This window comes from Chiloscyllium plagiosum, chromosome 1 (genome assembly GCF_004010195.1).
Source record: "Chiloscyllium plagiosum isolate BGI_BamShark_2017 chromosome 1, ASM401019v2, whole genome shotgun sequence".
Taxonomy (NCBI): Eukaryota; Metazoa; Chordata; class Chondrichthyes; order Orectolobiformes; family Hemiscylliidae; genus Chiloscyllium; species Chiloscyllium plagiosum.
The window spans coordinates 59,548,273-59,563,127 of record NC_057710.1 but is presented as its reverse complement, the minus strand read 5'-3'; the positions used below and the strand labels follow the sequence as shown (position 1 = coordinate 59,563,127).

The 14,855-nt window shown below is 43.8% G+C and overlaps 1 protein-coding gene across 3 annotated transcripts in view; it reads right to left on the bottom strand.

Annotated features, from left to right (window-relative positions):
• The window catches only part of LOC122548705 (kinesin-like protein KIF24), a 125,365-nt gene that overhangs the window by 81,631 nt on the left and 28,879 nt on the right, over window positions 1–14,855 (bottom strand). For all 3 annotated transcript variants that reach the window (XM_043687515.1, XM_043687514.1, XM_043687516.1), the window contains one exon: window positions 12,137–12,326. In XM_043687515.1, coding sequence (XP_043543450.1) covers window positions 12,137–12,326 — 190 coding nt within the window. The remainder of the gene's footprint in view (window positions 1–12,136; window positions 12,327–14,855) is intronic.

Genomic DNA, 14,855 nt, shown 5'->3' with positions numbered 1-14,855 from the left:
GATTGGTAAAATGGTAAATAGTGAAGAAGGAAGCCATAAATTACAGGATGCTCCAGTTGGGCTGGTTGGGTGGGCAGAACAGTAGCAAACAGATTTTAGTCCTGAAAAATATGACGTCTGACCTGCACTATATTTATTTGCAAGTTCAGTTCAGTTTCTAGTCACTGATAACCCTTAGGATGTTGATGTTGATTCAGTGATGGTAACACCATTGAATGCCAAGGTAATGTGGTTCGATTGTCTCTCATTGGAGATGGTCATTGCCTGGCATTTGCACAGTGCAAATGTAACTCGCCACTTGTCAGCTCAAGTCTGGATATTGTCCTGGTTAAGCATCTGAGGAGTATCGAATGGTGATGAACACAGTACAGTCATCAGTAAACATTTCCACTTCTGACCTAATGATGGAAGGAAGGTCATTGATGGAGCAGCTGAAGATGGTTGTGCCTAGGATAGATTTAGGTTTATTGTCACATGTATATAAAAATACAGTGAAAAGTGTTTTGTCGCATGTTACATGCAAAGTGCCACCACACTCTGTTGCCATCTTGAAACAGTGAATATAATATAAGATTTTACTGCAATAGAGTTCATCTTTCTCTCTTCTTCTTGTTCCTCTTCCACTGCTCCTCCAGTCACTGCTTAACATCAGCCGCAGTCTCTGAAATGGGCTCCAGATTGTCTGTAATGGGGTCTGGGATCTCGGTTACAGCCCTCTACCACCACCACTCTGCGACCACTGCGCCGAGTTAGAGCCATGAACCTGGGTTCCGTACCTTCGATTCCCCATCTGACGTTCCTTCGGACCCAGCCACTGGTCTGTCTCGCGGTCCTTTCGCTGACGCTTCTGCTCATTCAGGCACCTAATGCTAGCTATGCAGCTGGTACTTCAGCTCAACCTGAGAGTCCAGACTGGGCTTAGTCAAATGTGGGCTTGTTGTCGAGGACAGTAACTTTCATCTCACCTCTGGAATTCAGCTCTTTTGCCCATGTTTGAACCAAGGTTGTAATGAGTTCAGGAGCTGAGTGATCCTGGAGGAACCCAAACTAAGCATCAGTAAGCAGGCTTTGCTGATGTATGCTTTATACTTCAAATGTTCGTCTAAATATTTCCTAAATATTGTCTGGTTCCTGACTCTACCACCCTTTCAGACAGCAAGTTCCAGGTAACCACCACTCTTTGAGTGAAAAAAAGTGTTAAATCTCCTATAAACCTCCCTCCCCTTATCTGGTATGCCCCCTGGTAATTGACACCTCTACTAAAAAGGGAAATTTACCCTATCTATACTCTGCAATTTTGGAGGTTATTTCCTGCACAGCAGTCTTCTCTGCTGGATGGGAAATAACCCCAGCCTATCTAACTTTTCTTCAAAGCTGAAATACTCCAGCGCAGGCAATATCCTTGTGAATTTCCTGTAAACCCTCTCTAGTGCAATCACAACCTATTGTGACAACTAGAACTGCACAGAATACTCCAGCTGTGGTCAAATGTATATCTTATGAAGCTCTTTCATAATCTCCCTGCTCTTGAAGTAAAGGCAGGTATTTAATGTGCCTCCTAACCCACGTATACACATGTTTTGCTATCTTCAAGAATCTGCGGATATGCACACCAACATACTCCTGATCCTTTGGTCCTACTATTCATCATTTACTCCCTTGTCATGTTAGTTTGCCCAAAATATTCATATTTTTCAGGACTAAAATCTGTTTGCCACCGTTCTGTCCACCCAACTAACTCATCTAGATCAAACTGTATTCTATGGCTTTCTTCTTCACTATTTACCATCCTCCCAACCTTCATGATATCTTCAAACTTACTAATCTAAGCAAACCTTCCGCATTTATGTCTAAATTATTAATGCACACTACAATCAGCAAGGGGTCCAACACTAAACCCTATGCTACAAAACAGGATAGAGGATTCCAGGCACAAGAACAATCTTCAAACATCACATTCTGCCATTAAACCATTTTGGATCCATTCTGTCAAACTGCCCTGGATTCCATGGACTCTTATCTTCTTGTCCATTGTTAAATGTCAGACCTTATCAAAAACCTTTTTGAAGTCTATGCAGACTATATCCACTGCACTACCTTCATCCACACATCTAGTCAGCTCTTCAGAAAGCTCAAAGTTGAAACTTTATTGCTGGAACAGCACAGCAGGTCAGGCAGCATCCAGGGAACAGGAGATTCGACGTTTCGGGCACAGGCCCTTCCTCAGGCCATTCCTGAGGAAGGGCCTGTGCCCGAAACGTCGAATCTCCTGTTCCCTGGATGCTGCCTGACCTGCTGTGCTGTTCCAGCAATAAAGTTTCAACTTTGATCTCCAGCATCTGCAGACCTCACTTTCTCCTTCAGAAAGCTCAAACTTGTCAGACATGATCTTTTCCGTGCAAATCCATGCTATCCTTGATTAATCTTTGCCCCTCCAATGTGGATCAATTTTATCAACCATTTCTTTCGAACATTTCCCTACCTCTGATATCAGGCTCACTGGTCTACAGTTCCCTGGTTCATTCCTACCACACTTAAGTAACTGTACCAGATTATCTGTCCTCCAATCCTCTGGCACCCCTCCTGAGTCCAGATAGGATTAGAAAATTTATATCAGGGCCATGTAACCTCCTCCCTTGCTTCTTTCAACAGCCTCAGATGCATCTCATCTGGGCCTGGGAACTTACTCAATTTTTAACCTGCGAAAACTGCTAACACCTCCCCATTCTCAATTATTATATCACAGTTCAAGTATATCACAGTTTTCCTTCCTGATTTCTGCATCTGCAATATGGTTCTCAGTAATGAATACACATACAAAGTACTCATTTTAATTCTCACCTAAGTCTTCCAGTTCTACAAATTTATTTTCCACTTTGGTCCTTCATTTCTCCAGTTATCCTCTTGCCTCTACTAACAAAATGCCTTTGGATTTTTCTTTATTTTACCCACTAGTGCTTTGTTATGCCTCTCCTTGATTTCTTAATTTTTTTTTAAATTAACCACCCCCCCAAACTTCCTTTACATGTCTAGGGCTTCTGATGCCTTTGGTATCTACAATGAGGGTCCACTTTATTCCATATCCAATTCCTTACATTCCTTAACTTCTAGGGTTGCCTGTTGTTATTGGTCCCACCCTTCATCTTTATGGGAACACATTAGCCCTGTATTTACAATATTTTCTTTTGAAGGACTCCCAATTCTCCAAACTCCCACTTTTCCTGCAAGTTATTGCGCCCAGTCCTCTTTAGACAGGTCCAGGCTTATCATATTAAAATTGGCCACAATATTTATGTCTGGTCCATCTTTGTCTTTTCTGTGACTATCTTAAATCTGAGTGAATTATGATCACTATCATCTGAATACTGTCCCAAGACACTTCTACACTTGCCCAGCTTTGTTCCCTAAAATTAATTACCCCACCCTACTCCTTGTAAGACTAACTACATGGTTGTTTATAAAGTTTACCTGGATACGTTTTAAAAATTTTGGCCCTTCCAAACCTTCACAATTTACTATCCCAGTTACTACTGGGGACATTAAAATCATTTATTAGAGTTCTCCCCAACAATGTGATTGCCCCTTCTTTGTTTTTAAGTTCTACCCACATGGCCACAAGTGAGGAGCCATATAGAAATCACTCCTTCTTATTGCAGTAATTGATTCCTTGATCAATATTGCAACACCACCTCTTCATTTACACCCTAACAGGTTTTGCCCTTGAAGATTCTATACACTGGAATATTGAGCTGCCTTTGGAAAGTCCATGCAGATTCAATGGGCCAAATGATCTTTTTCTGCATTGTAGGGATTCTATGATTCTATGACTGATGTGTATTCACCCTCAAGGCTCTCTACAGTGACATCCATGATCCATGTATCAAGATGACAACTTACCATCCTGATTTATATTTGTGACCACAGAAATGCCTGTTTACTCCCCTAACTATTGGATCTCCAATCACTATTGTTCTTCCAGTTTTCTTTGTGTCCCCTCCACTGTATAGCTGTCATTGACTTGGTTCTGGGTGCATTCCTTAAGCGATCTGCCAATTTAATCAGTATTCAGCACCAAGTACTCTGGCTGAAGATTGAGATGCACATCTGCCTATTTTTTTTACTCCGTGCCTTGAATCCGTGCCATTCTTTCTTTCCCTGTGTACTCATAAGCTGCAGAGTGACCACAGCTATAAACTTGCTATCCATGAAGTTCTCAACCTTATGGATGCTTACTGCAACTGATGACACTTCCTGTACATAGAACATAGAAGAATACAGCACAGTACAGGCCCTTCGGCCCTCGATGTTGCGCCGATCCAAGCCCACCTAACCTACATTAGCCTACTATCCTCCATATGCCTATCCAATGCCCGCTTAAATGCCCATAATCAGGGAGATTTCATCACTGCTACTGGCAGGGCATTCCATGAACTCACGACTCGCTGAGTAAAGAACCTACCCCCAACATCTGTCCTATACCAACCCCCCCCCTTAATTTAAAGCTATGCCCCCTTGTAATAGCTGACTCCATACGTGGAAAAAGATTCTCACTGTCGACCCTATCTAAACCCCTAATCATCTTATACACCTCTATCAAGTCACCCCTAAACCTTCCTTTCTCCAATGAAAACAACCCCAAGTGCCTCAACCTTTCCTCATACGATCTTTCTACCATACCAAGCAACATCCTGGTAAACCTCCTCTGCACCCGCTCCAGTGCCTCCACATCCTTCCTATAGTATGGCAACCAAAACTTAGTCCAGTACCCCATCTTTTTGTTACTCTTACCAAAGTGAATCACCTCACACTTAGCTACATTGAACTCCATTTGCCACCTTTCTGCCCAGTTCTGCAGCTTATCTATATCCTGCCATATCCTTCCTCACTGTCTACAACTCCTCCGACTTTTGTATCATCCGCAAACTTGCTCACCCAACCTTCTAACCCCTCCTCCAGGTCATTTATAAAAATGACAAACAGCAATGGTCCCAAAACAGATCCTTGCGGAACACCGCTAGTGACAGCACTCCAAGATGACATCTGCTTATTTAAGTCATAAAAGATGTCCAGGAGTTACCCCATGGTATAAGATGTGCATTCCAGAGAATACAGATTCTACATAATTTCTGTATATTAGATATGTAAGACCCATCAGCGACCCACTCTTATTCTCCTGTTGTCACTGAAATATAGGGAGGTTAATTGAAATTACTTTACTTAACCCTTAGAATCATACAATCCTACACAATACAGAAAAAGTCTGTGCTGCCAAAAATATACCACTACCTACATTAGTCCTACTTTCCCTTACTAAGCCCTTAGCCTTGAATGTTAAAGATATGGGCTGGAAATGTGTTGCTGGAAAAGCGCAGCAGGTCAGGCAGCATCCAGGGAACAGGAGAATCGACGTTTCGGGCATAAGCCCTTCTTCAGGAATGCGAATCCTGTTAAAGATATGGCACAGGAATAGGGCCTTTGGCCCTCCAAGGCTGGGCTGACACATTTTGCTCGTCGATACTAAAACTGTCTTCACTTACAGGATCTGTAGCCCTCTATTCCCTTCCTATTCATGTATTCGTCCAGGTACTTCTTGAATGCTGCTATTGTGTCTGCTTCCACCACCACCTCTGGTAGCATGTTCCAGGCACTCACCACCTTTTGTGTGAAAAACCTGTCTTGCACATCTCTTTCAAACCTCCATCTCTCGTACCTCTGCTACCTAGCAATTGACCCCTCCACTGAGGCAAAAAGCCTCATACTTCCCAAACCATCCACAATCTTACAAACCTCTATAGGGTGCCCCTGAGCCTCCTGCATTACAGTGAAAACAAACCCAGTCTATCAAACCTTTCTTCATAGCTAAAATTACCAGACAATGTCCTGGTAAATGTTTTCTGTACCCTCTCCAAAGCATCCTTATCCTTCTGGGAGTGTGGTGACCAGAACTATACACAACATTCCAAGTATGGCCCAACTAAAGTTCTAAAAAGCTATAGTCTATTCTTATACTCAATGTCCCTTCTAATGAAGGCAAGCATGCCATAGGCCTTTTTTACTACCTTATCTACCTGTGCTGCCACCTTTTGTTAACTGTGGACATGCACACCCCCATCCCTCTCCATATCAATACTCCTAAGGATTCTGCCATTTACTGTATAATTCCCACTTGTTCTTGATTTTTCAAAATGTACCACCTCACATTTGTCTGGATTAAACTCCATCTGCCTCCAACTGATCTATATCCTTCAATTTCCTCTGACAATCCTCCTCACTACCTGCAACTCCTCCAATCTTTGTATCATCCGCAGATTTACTAATTAGATCAACAACGTTTTCCTCCAAATCATTTACGTAAACCACAAGCACCAGAAGTCCCAGCACTGATCGCTGTGGAACATGACTGGTCACAAATCTCCATTGCAAAAATTATCTTTCCATCATTACCGTCTGTCTCCTATGACAAAGTCAGTTCTGTATCCATCTTGTCAGCTAGCCCCGATACCACATGACTTCACCTTTTGTACTGTCTGCCCTGAGAGACCTTAAGTGTTCGTCCAAGTACTTTTTAAAGTTGTGAGGTTTTCCACCTCAATTAACATCCCATGCAGTACATTCCAGACACCATCACCCCATCCCTCTGGGTGAAAATAACTTTTCCTCAGATCCCTCTTAACCTCCTGCCTTTCATTTTAAAATTATGGCCCCTTGTTAATGACTTTTGGCTAAGGGGAACAGCTTACATAGAACATAGAACATTACAGCCCAGTCGGCTCTCAATGTTGCACCGACCTGTCATACCAATCTGAAACCCATCTAACCGAGCCATCTATGTCTCTCTGAAACCTACAACATCCTTCGTCACTATCCACAACTCCACCAACCTTAGTGTCATCTGCAAATTTACCAACCCACCCTTCTACGCCCTCATCCAGGTCGTTTACAAAAATGACGAACAGCAGTGGACCCAACACCGACCCTTGTGGTACACCACTGGTAACTGGGCACCAGGATGAACATTTCCCATCAGCCACTACCCTCTGTCTTCTTTCAGCAAGCCAAACTGCTATATCTGCCACAATCCCATTCCTCCGCATTTTGTACAATAGCCTACTGTGGGAAACCTTATCGATCGCCTTGCTGAAATCCATATACACCACATCAACCGGTTTACTCTCATCTACCTGTTTGGTCACCTTCTCAAAGAAATCAATAAGGTTTGTGAGGCACGACCTACCCTTCACAAAATCGTGCTATCACTAACCAAATTATTCTTTTCTAGATTATTATAAATCCTATCTTTGTGGGCGGCACGGTGGCACAGTGGTTAGCACTGCTGCCTCACTGCGCTAGAGACCCGGGTTCAATTCCCACCTCAGGAGTGTGGAGTTTGCACTTTCTCCCCGTGTCTGCGTGGGTTTCCTCTGGGTGCTCCGGTTTCCTCCCACAGTCACAAAGAAGTGCAGGTCAGGTGAATTGGCCATGCTAAATTGCCCGTAGTGTTAGGCAAGGGGTAAATGTAGGGGTATGGGTGGGTTGCGCTTCGGCGGGGCAGTGTGGACTTGTTGGGCCGAAGGGCCTGTTTCCACACTGTAAGTAATCTAATCTAATCTAATCTTCGGTCCAGTAACCTTTCTGCAGAGGAGAGTCAAAAGAAGTTTGTCTGTTTCTCTCTCTATAGATGCTGTCAGACCTGCTGAGTTTCTCCAACAATTTCGGGTTTTTTTCAGATGATGGGTAGGTTTGCTTGCATGTTAATTCAAGGTCAGTAGCAGGCAAGAATCCGGAAAAATGGTTAATGCAGGCCCATGTTGTTTGAACAGAAAACAGAAGCAAGAGTAGGCCATTCAGCCCTTTCAGCCTGCTGCACCATTCAATATGGTGGTGGTTGATCATCAATGCAGTCCCCATTCCAGCTTTCACCCAGCAGCCTTTGATCGATTATTCCAAAGAACTCCATCTAACTCCGTTTCGGGCATGAGCCCTTCTTCAGGAATGAGGAAAGTGTGTCCAGCAGGCTAAGATAAAAGGTAGGGAGGAGGGACTTGGGGGAGGGGCGTTGGAAATGCGATAGGTGGAAGGAGGTCAAGGTGAGGGTGATAGGCCGGAGTGAGGTGGGGGCGGAGAGGTCAGGAAGAAGTTTGCAGGTTAGGAAGGCGGTGCTGAGTTTGAGGGATTTGACGGAGACAAGGTGGGGGGAGGGGAAATGAGGAAACTGGAGAAGTCTGAGTTCATCCCTTGTGGTTGGAGGGTTCCAAGGCGGAAGATGAGGTGCTCTTCCTCCAACCGCCATGTTGCTATGGTCTGGCGATGGAGGAGTCCAAGGACCTGCATGTCCTTGGTGGAGTGGGAGGGGGAGTTGAAGTGTTGAGCCACGGGGTGGTTGGGTTGGTTGGTCCGGGTGTCCCAGAGGTGTTCTCTGAAACGTTCCGCAAACTTGCGGAACCATAGCGTGTGACCATAGCATAACATTTTACCTCTTCTGCAGATAAAGATTTTTATGTTTGTAGTGTAACAGTAAACTAAGGCATTATTGGATCATACCTGAAATAACTGACTATGATATTACAAACTTAGTTTAAGGCTGTTTGAAGAAAATTAATTGGAATACATATTATTTGGATAATAATATTTAACTAAGAATGAATTTGCTAACTTATTGAAATAACTCCACTGAGGCAAGTATCCCACCATCAAGTCACTCGTCATTAACACACGGAGAGTCGTTGAGACTGACCCAGCTCCCTCAGAAACAGCTCTCAAAGTTCTTTTTTTATTTACGTTCCACCACCAGAAAGAAAGAAACACCAGAGTGGCCAGTGACAAGCAGTGCCCTTCTCAACAAAGGAGGGTGTGATCAAAAAAGCGAAGGGGAGAGCAGGAATTAAATCAAAATAGAGTCAGAGGGGGAAATAAAATGATCCACACCCTGCAGTTCTCACCTCTCCCTGAACAGTTCAAGGGTGTTGCTGGACACCACGTTCTCCTTCTCCAGGGACATCTGGGCTTGAACGTAAGCGCGGAAGAAGGGTAGGCAATCGGTCCTGACGACCCCTTCCACAGCCCACTGCCTGGATCTGTTTATAGCAAATTTGGCCAGGACCTCCTTTGACCTACCCTCTCCCCTCTGCACTGGGTGCCCAAAGATCAGGAACATGGGGCTGAAGTGCATACAAAAACAGAGAAGGTTTTTAAGAAAATCCCAAGCCCACACCCAATATATACATAGTTCACTGACTCCACAGCACCACAGAACAAGCGGTTGGGCTGGCAGTCCATGAACCACTGCAATTTGCAGTTGCAGGAGACCGCTGCGTGCAGCACTCTCCACCCCAGGTCCCAGTCAGAAAGGGGAAGGACTCCCGCATAGGGAGCCCAGTGACATGCCAAGGCGTGTCCAGGAGGTGGATGAGGGAAAAGAGGTGGACGGTGTACAGCAGTAGTCTGTACAGGGCCCGCCATTTTATGTCCCTAAAGGGGGCAAAACTATAACTCCGGAGATGGCTCAGGTTGTGGGGCACAGGTTCCCGCGGGAAGTACGGGACTTTGGGGCCAATGTGAAATCCCATCCTGGCAGGGGTACGCGCAAACGGGATTCCACCGGACAACTGATCATCCTCCAACTGGTGCACTATGTCAGGCCCAAGAACCACCGTTGTAAAGTGTCAAATCGCAGTGGCCACGAACCAGATGTCTACCGCTGCCCTGCTTGCTATATCCTGCGGCAGCATCCAACCCAGGCCCTCACCACCCAACATGTCCCCAACCCTGGTCACCCTCGCTGCCACAGCCGTCCCCTCCAACAACCACTCGAACCTGCGAGTACGGAGGTGTGAATTCCTGAGCAAAGGCTCCCCAACGACAGCTGCTACTCCTGCCAGAGGGTAGGCGTGACGCAATTCGACCATATTCCAGACAGTGATTAGGTCCTGGTAAAAGACAGGCAGCATCCTGAGAGCGAGTCTGCACCTCTCCCACAGGCTTGACTTCCAAGTAAGTGTAACCAAAAATAAAGTTTTTTACATAACACAGTTCCTCAAACTAACTTTGAAGTAAAGGAAACAAAGCTGGAATATTCTCAGCCAATCAACCCACAATCTTCCTATGATGGCACAGTTTGATTTTTTTTCTCTCTCTATTCAGTGATTCCCAAACTGCTTGACAGTGATTCCAGTTTGCTTCAGAGATCCTAACTTGCTTGATGTTAGCATCATTGGCAAGATCACATTTGTTTCTCATCCCCAACTGCCGTTGAACCAAATGGCTTGCCCACTTCAGAGTATAAATAAAAAATCAACCATATTGGTGTAGATCTAGAGTCACATACAGACTCATCCAGATAGGATGGCTAATTTCCTTCCCTGAAGGACATTAGTGAATCAATTGGATATTTCGAACAACAGATTGTAGTTTCATGGAGACTGTTAAAGAAGAATATTCACAGTAGGTTAAAATCTTCGAGCAGAAAGTGAGGACTGCAGATGCTGGAGATCAGAGCTGAAAATGTGTTGCTAGAAAAGCGCAGCAGGTCAGGCAGCATCCAAAGAACAGGAGAATCGACATTTCGGGCATAAGGGCTTATGCCCGAAACATCGATTCTCCTGTTCCTTGGATGCTGCCTGACCTGCTGCGCTTTTCCAGCAACACATTTTCAGCTCTGTTAAAGAAGAATAGCTTTATATTCTGGATTTATTAATTGAATTAAAACCTAGCCAATTGTCAATGTAGAATTTGAACTAATATCCCCAGAGCATTAGATGAGTCCTCTTGGTTATTAATCTCACAACATTACCGCTGCTCTGCCATCTCCCCATAAAAGCTTCACACTTTTCCCAGTCTACTACATAGTGATGCTGGTCGGCTCTATACTGACCCTGACCTGACTCTCAGTAATTCTCCACCTTTTTTTATAAAAAGAAAGATATGTCATCTGCCTGTCAAATGCTTTTTGACGCTGCTTATTATTGGGGACCATTCAAACTTTTTGTGCTGCCTTCTGGGATCCTATTAGCAGTAATTACACACTGCTTTTAAAACATGAATACGAGAAGAATAGCACAAATTGTAAAATTCACAGCATCACAGAATCCCTATGGTGCAGAAAGACGCCATTTGGCCCACTGAGTCTACGTCAACCTTCCGGACAACACCCCATTCAGACCCATCCCATCCCTGTAATCCTTCAGATCTTTTTAAAATCATGGTTAACCTACCTAACCTGCTCATCCCTGGGCCTACAGGACAATTTTTTTTAAGCTTGGCTAATCCACCTAACCCGCACATCTTTGAACATAATAGCACAGTTTCAATAGATTTCCAGTGTAAAACAAAACCCTCAGCAACATGTTTCCATGGGGATAAAAAATACACAATGCATATAAAAGGTAAAATACTGTAGATGCTGGAAATTTGAAATAAAAATAGAATATGCTGAAGATACTCAGTAGGTCTGGTGGCAGCTGTGGAGAGAGAAACAAAGATGACAGTTCCAGTCCAAATGACTATTCTTCTGAACTGAAGAAGAGCCATATCTATCTCAAAATATTAATTCTGTTTCTCTCTCCACTGTTGTTGCTGAATCAAATACAGGGCAATTTCCGTGTGCGCGGGTCCAGTTTCCACAGTTTGTTACCCATGGTTTACCGCGGCCTGAACATATTACAGAGAACCTTTCAGAACCAGGGACCAGGAGGCTGCCAGAAAGGGAAATTTCCCACTTTAATGAATGGGTTCGCTGCTATCTACAGTTTTGGGCTTCCACAGTAGGTCTTGGAATGTATCCTCCGCGGGTACGGAGAGAATACTGTATGCAATACACAGATAGATGAGAAACAGTATAGCAGAAATACACAAGTATTTAAAGTGGTGTGCAACTGTTCATATTCTAAAGTATACCTGTGAGGATCATGACAGAACACATTCCAAAGTATATCTGTGAGGATCAAGACAGAACACATGTTGCAATTCAGATAGCTTATCATTCAAACCTAACTCATGTAGCCTACATATTATCATTCTTTTTATAATCAGTATATTTATCTTTTTTCCTAGCAAACTGATACAATTTCATTACCAATGAATATTCATCAGTCAACATTTAAAATTGAAGGAATTAATAAACAAAAATAAGAATTCCTACTTGTTGGACATACTGCTTCAAATCAACCGCTTCCTTTTTCTCATGAATAAGGACAGATCTATTTTCTTCCACTTTTGCAACATCAATTTCTCCACGTCGCACTTCTCGTACTCCCAGAGGTCGCTTTCGAACACAAACGTGGATTTTTTCAACCTCAATCCATGCCTGTTCTTTCCCAGGGTTCACAGGCCTAGGAATAAAAATGTGTAGAATAAATAATAATTCTAGAAACGAAACAATCCACCAGCTCCATTATAATTGTGATTATGTCGTCCCGTTTCCATGTCAGTCAAAGCAAACACTCAGAGACACAGTATGGCTCTACCTTCTTCATCTTTACTTCAAGCCCTGGGGAGAGAGCAATCGCCCATGTACACAAAGACGCGAGTTCTTGGTCTTCTCTTGAACAGCAGATTCTTAAGGAATTATACAGTCACTTACAGGGAGCAGCATTCAAATAAGGCAACATCTACATTGACTGGGTGACCGTAACAATCAGCAGTAACAGTAAAGATGACGCCATCTGAATTTCTTCATGTTCTTCAGCTCATTAACTGGCATTACACAACAGATGTTCTCCTTGTCATTAAACCACTACCTTGGCCTCCAGCACCCCGTTGTTTACTGCAAGTTCTTATCTGGTCAAAGTCATGCTTGCTGAGCCTTTGTCAAGCAACCCTAAACTTAACTCTTTCCCTACTTGCTCACACCTAATACGCTTTCTCAACTCGACTTCAAAAAGCAACCTGTAATGAACTTTGGGCATAGAAAGGGTAAATAGAAAGAAACCTTTCCCCTTGATAGAGGGATCAGTGACACATTTGGGGCGGGGGCATAGATTTAAAGGTAAGAGGCAGAGGTTTAGAGGAGATGTGAGGAAAAACATTTTCACAGAGGGTAGTGGGAATGTAGAATTCACTGGCTGTAAGGGTGGTGCAGGCAGAAATCCTCATAACATTTAAGCAGCATTTAGATGTAGTCTTGTGATGCCCAGCCATACAAAGATATGGGCCAAGTGATGGAAAATGGGATGAGAATAGCGGTTTTTGACTGGCATGCCTTTTTCTATGCTATGGATCTCAATGACACTTAAGGACACGGCTGCGACAATAAATGTATACTTTTTCTCTGTCTGCATTAAAGACAGGGATAAATCCCAGAACTTCTGACCAATCAGCTAATATCAACAGTGGGGATCTTTGAGAAACAATGTGCAAAGTCTTGCAGACTATCCACATTCAAGAAAACAGACAGCTGGACCTTAATCAGAAGCTTCCCCCACAGTTCTTCATCCCTTCATTTTATCATCATCCTCCTACCTTGTATATCACGTCCTCCTACTCCCTACCTGAGAAGACTTATCTGGATTTACTGCATGCAAGGTTTCTCTTCCACACAGGCCTCCTGCAATACTGGCAGTGGTGTGGCACAGAATCACTGGCGTCCAATTAGAGCTATAGCTATGTGTCTGGGTGTCTTCTGGAGATGGACCAAAACCAGTTTTATACAAATTAAAGGGCATTGCCCAATATATACCCAAGATCTCAGTGGAGTAGCTGGACTGTAGGCGGTCTCCTGAGCCTGGAGCTCGTCTGCTCTCGTCTTTTTCTCCTTTGCACTTATATTTTTGTTTTCTTTATTTTTTTTATTCATTTTATTTTCTTTAAAGCATTTTGTGATGGGTTCATTGGCAGCATCGGTACAGAGAGAGAGCTGGCCATGTACAGAATGGCAGCAGCATCCCAGCAGTCTGAGGTGGCGGTGGGAGATGCCAACAGATGCAATTTCTCCCAGTGATTGGATGCAGTAGCTGACACGGTTCTTCCAAGGCTCCTCTTGGCAATGCAAGACAGTGGCAGCATGGCATCAGCAGAAAGAGTGGGCCATGGTTGGATTGGCAGCAGCCTCCCAGCATTCGGAGGTGGCGAATGTGGCTCCTCCCTGTGATTGGAGATGGCAGCAGCATCATTTGCAACAAGAACACAGCTCCATCCGGCGACTGTTGATCGAGATTTCAGGTATGGTTAGGCCTGGGTGCCTGCATCAGTGATTCCAAACACTTTTATGGAGACAATACTTAGATGAAGATCTGGATGTTTTTCTTAACTTTTATTTCTGATGTTTTTTATTTAATTCTGATTTTGTCACCAAGGTGATGCCAGAGAACAGCCACTTAGTACACTTTACACTGTATTTATGCAGTCCTATAAATAAAATCTAATTCTAATTCCATTACAACGGGGCATGCTGGCTAAACAGACGTGTACTTGCTCCCAACACTAACGCTCAAGTACATGGAGCCTGGATTTAGATGATCAGGTTTCATTATAAATCTAGACAAAATAAATTGTAATTTGGAAAAACATTTAATGAATGAGAGCTAGCAACATTTGTGAAAGGTAAACCATGGTTCGATTGAGACTTTTTACTGAAGTGAGGTGAAGAATTGATGTAGACAGTGCATTTAATATACATAGGAGAAAGTGAGGTCTGCAGATGCTGGAGATCAGAGCCGGAGATGTGTTGCTGGAAAAGCACAGCAAGTCAGGCAGCATCCAGGGAACAGGAGAATCGACGTTTCGGGCATAAGCCCTTCTTCAGGAATGAGGAAAGTTTGTCCAGCAGGCTAAGATAAAAGGTAGGGAGGAGGGACTTGGGGGAGGGGCGTCGGAAATGTGATGGGTGGAAAGAGGTCAAAGTGAGGGTGATAGGTCAGACT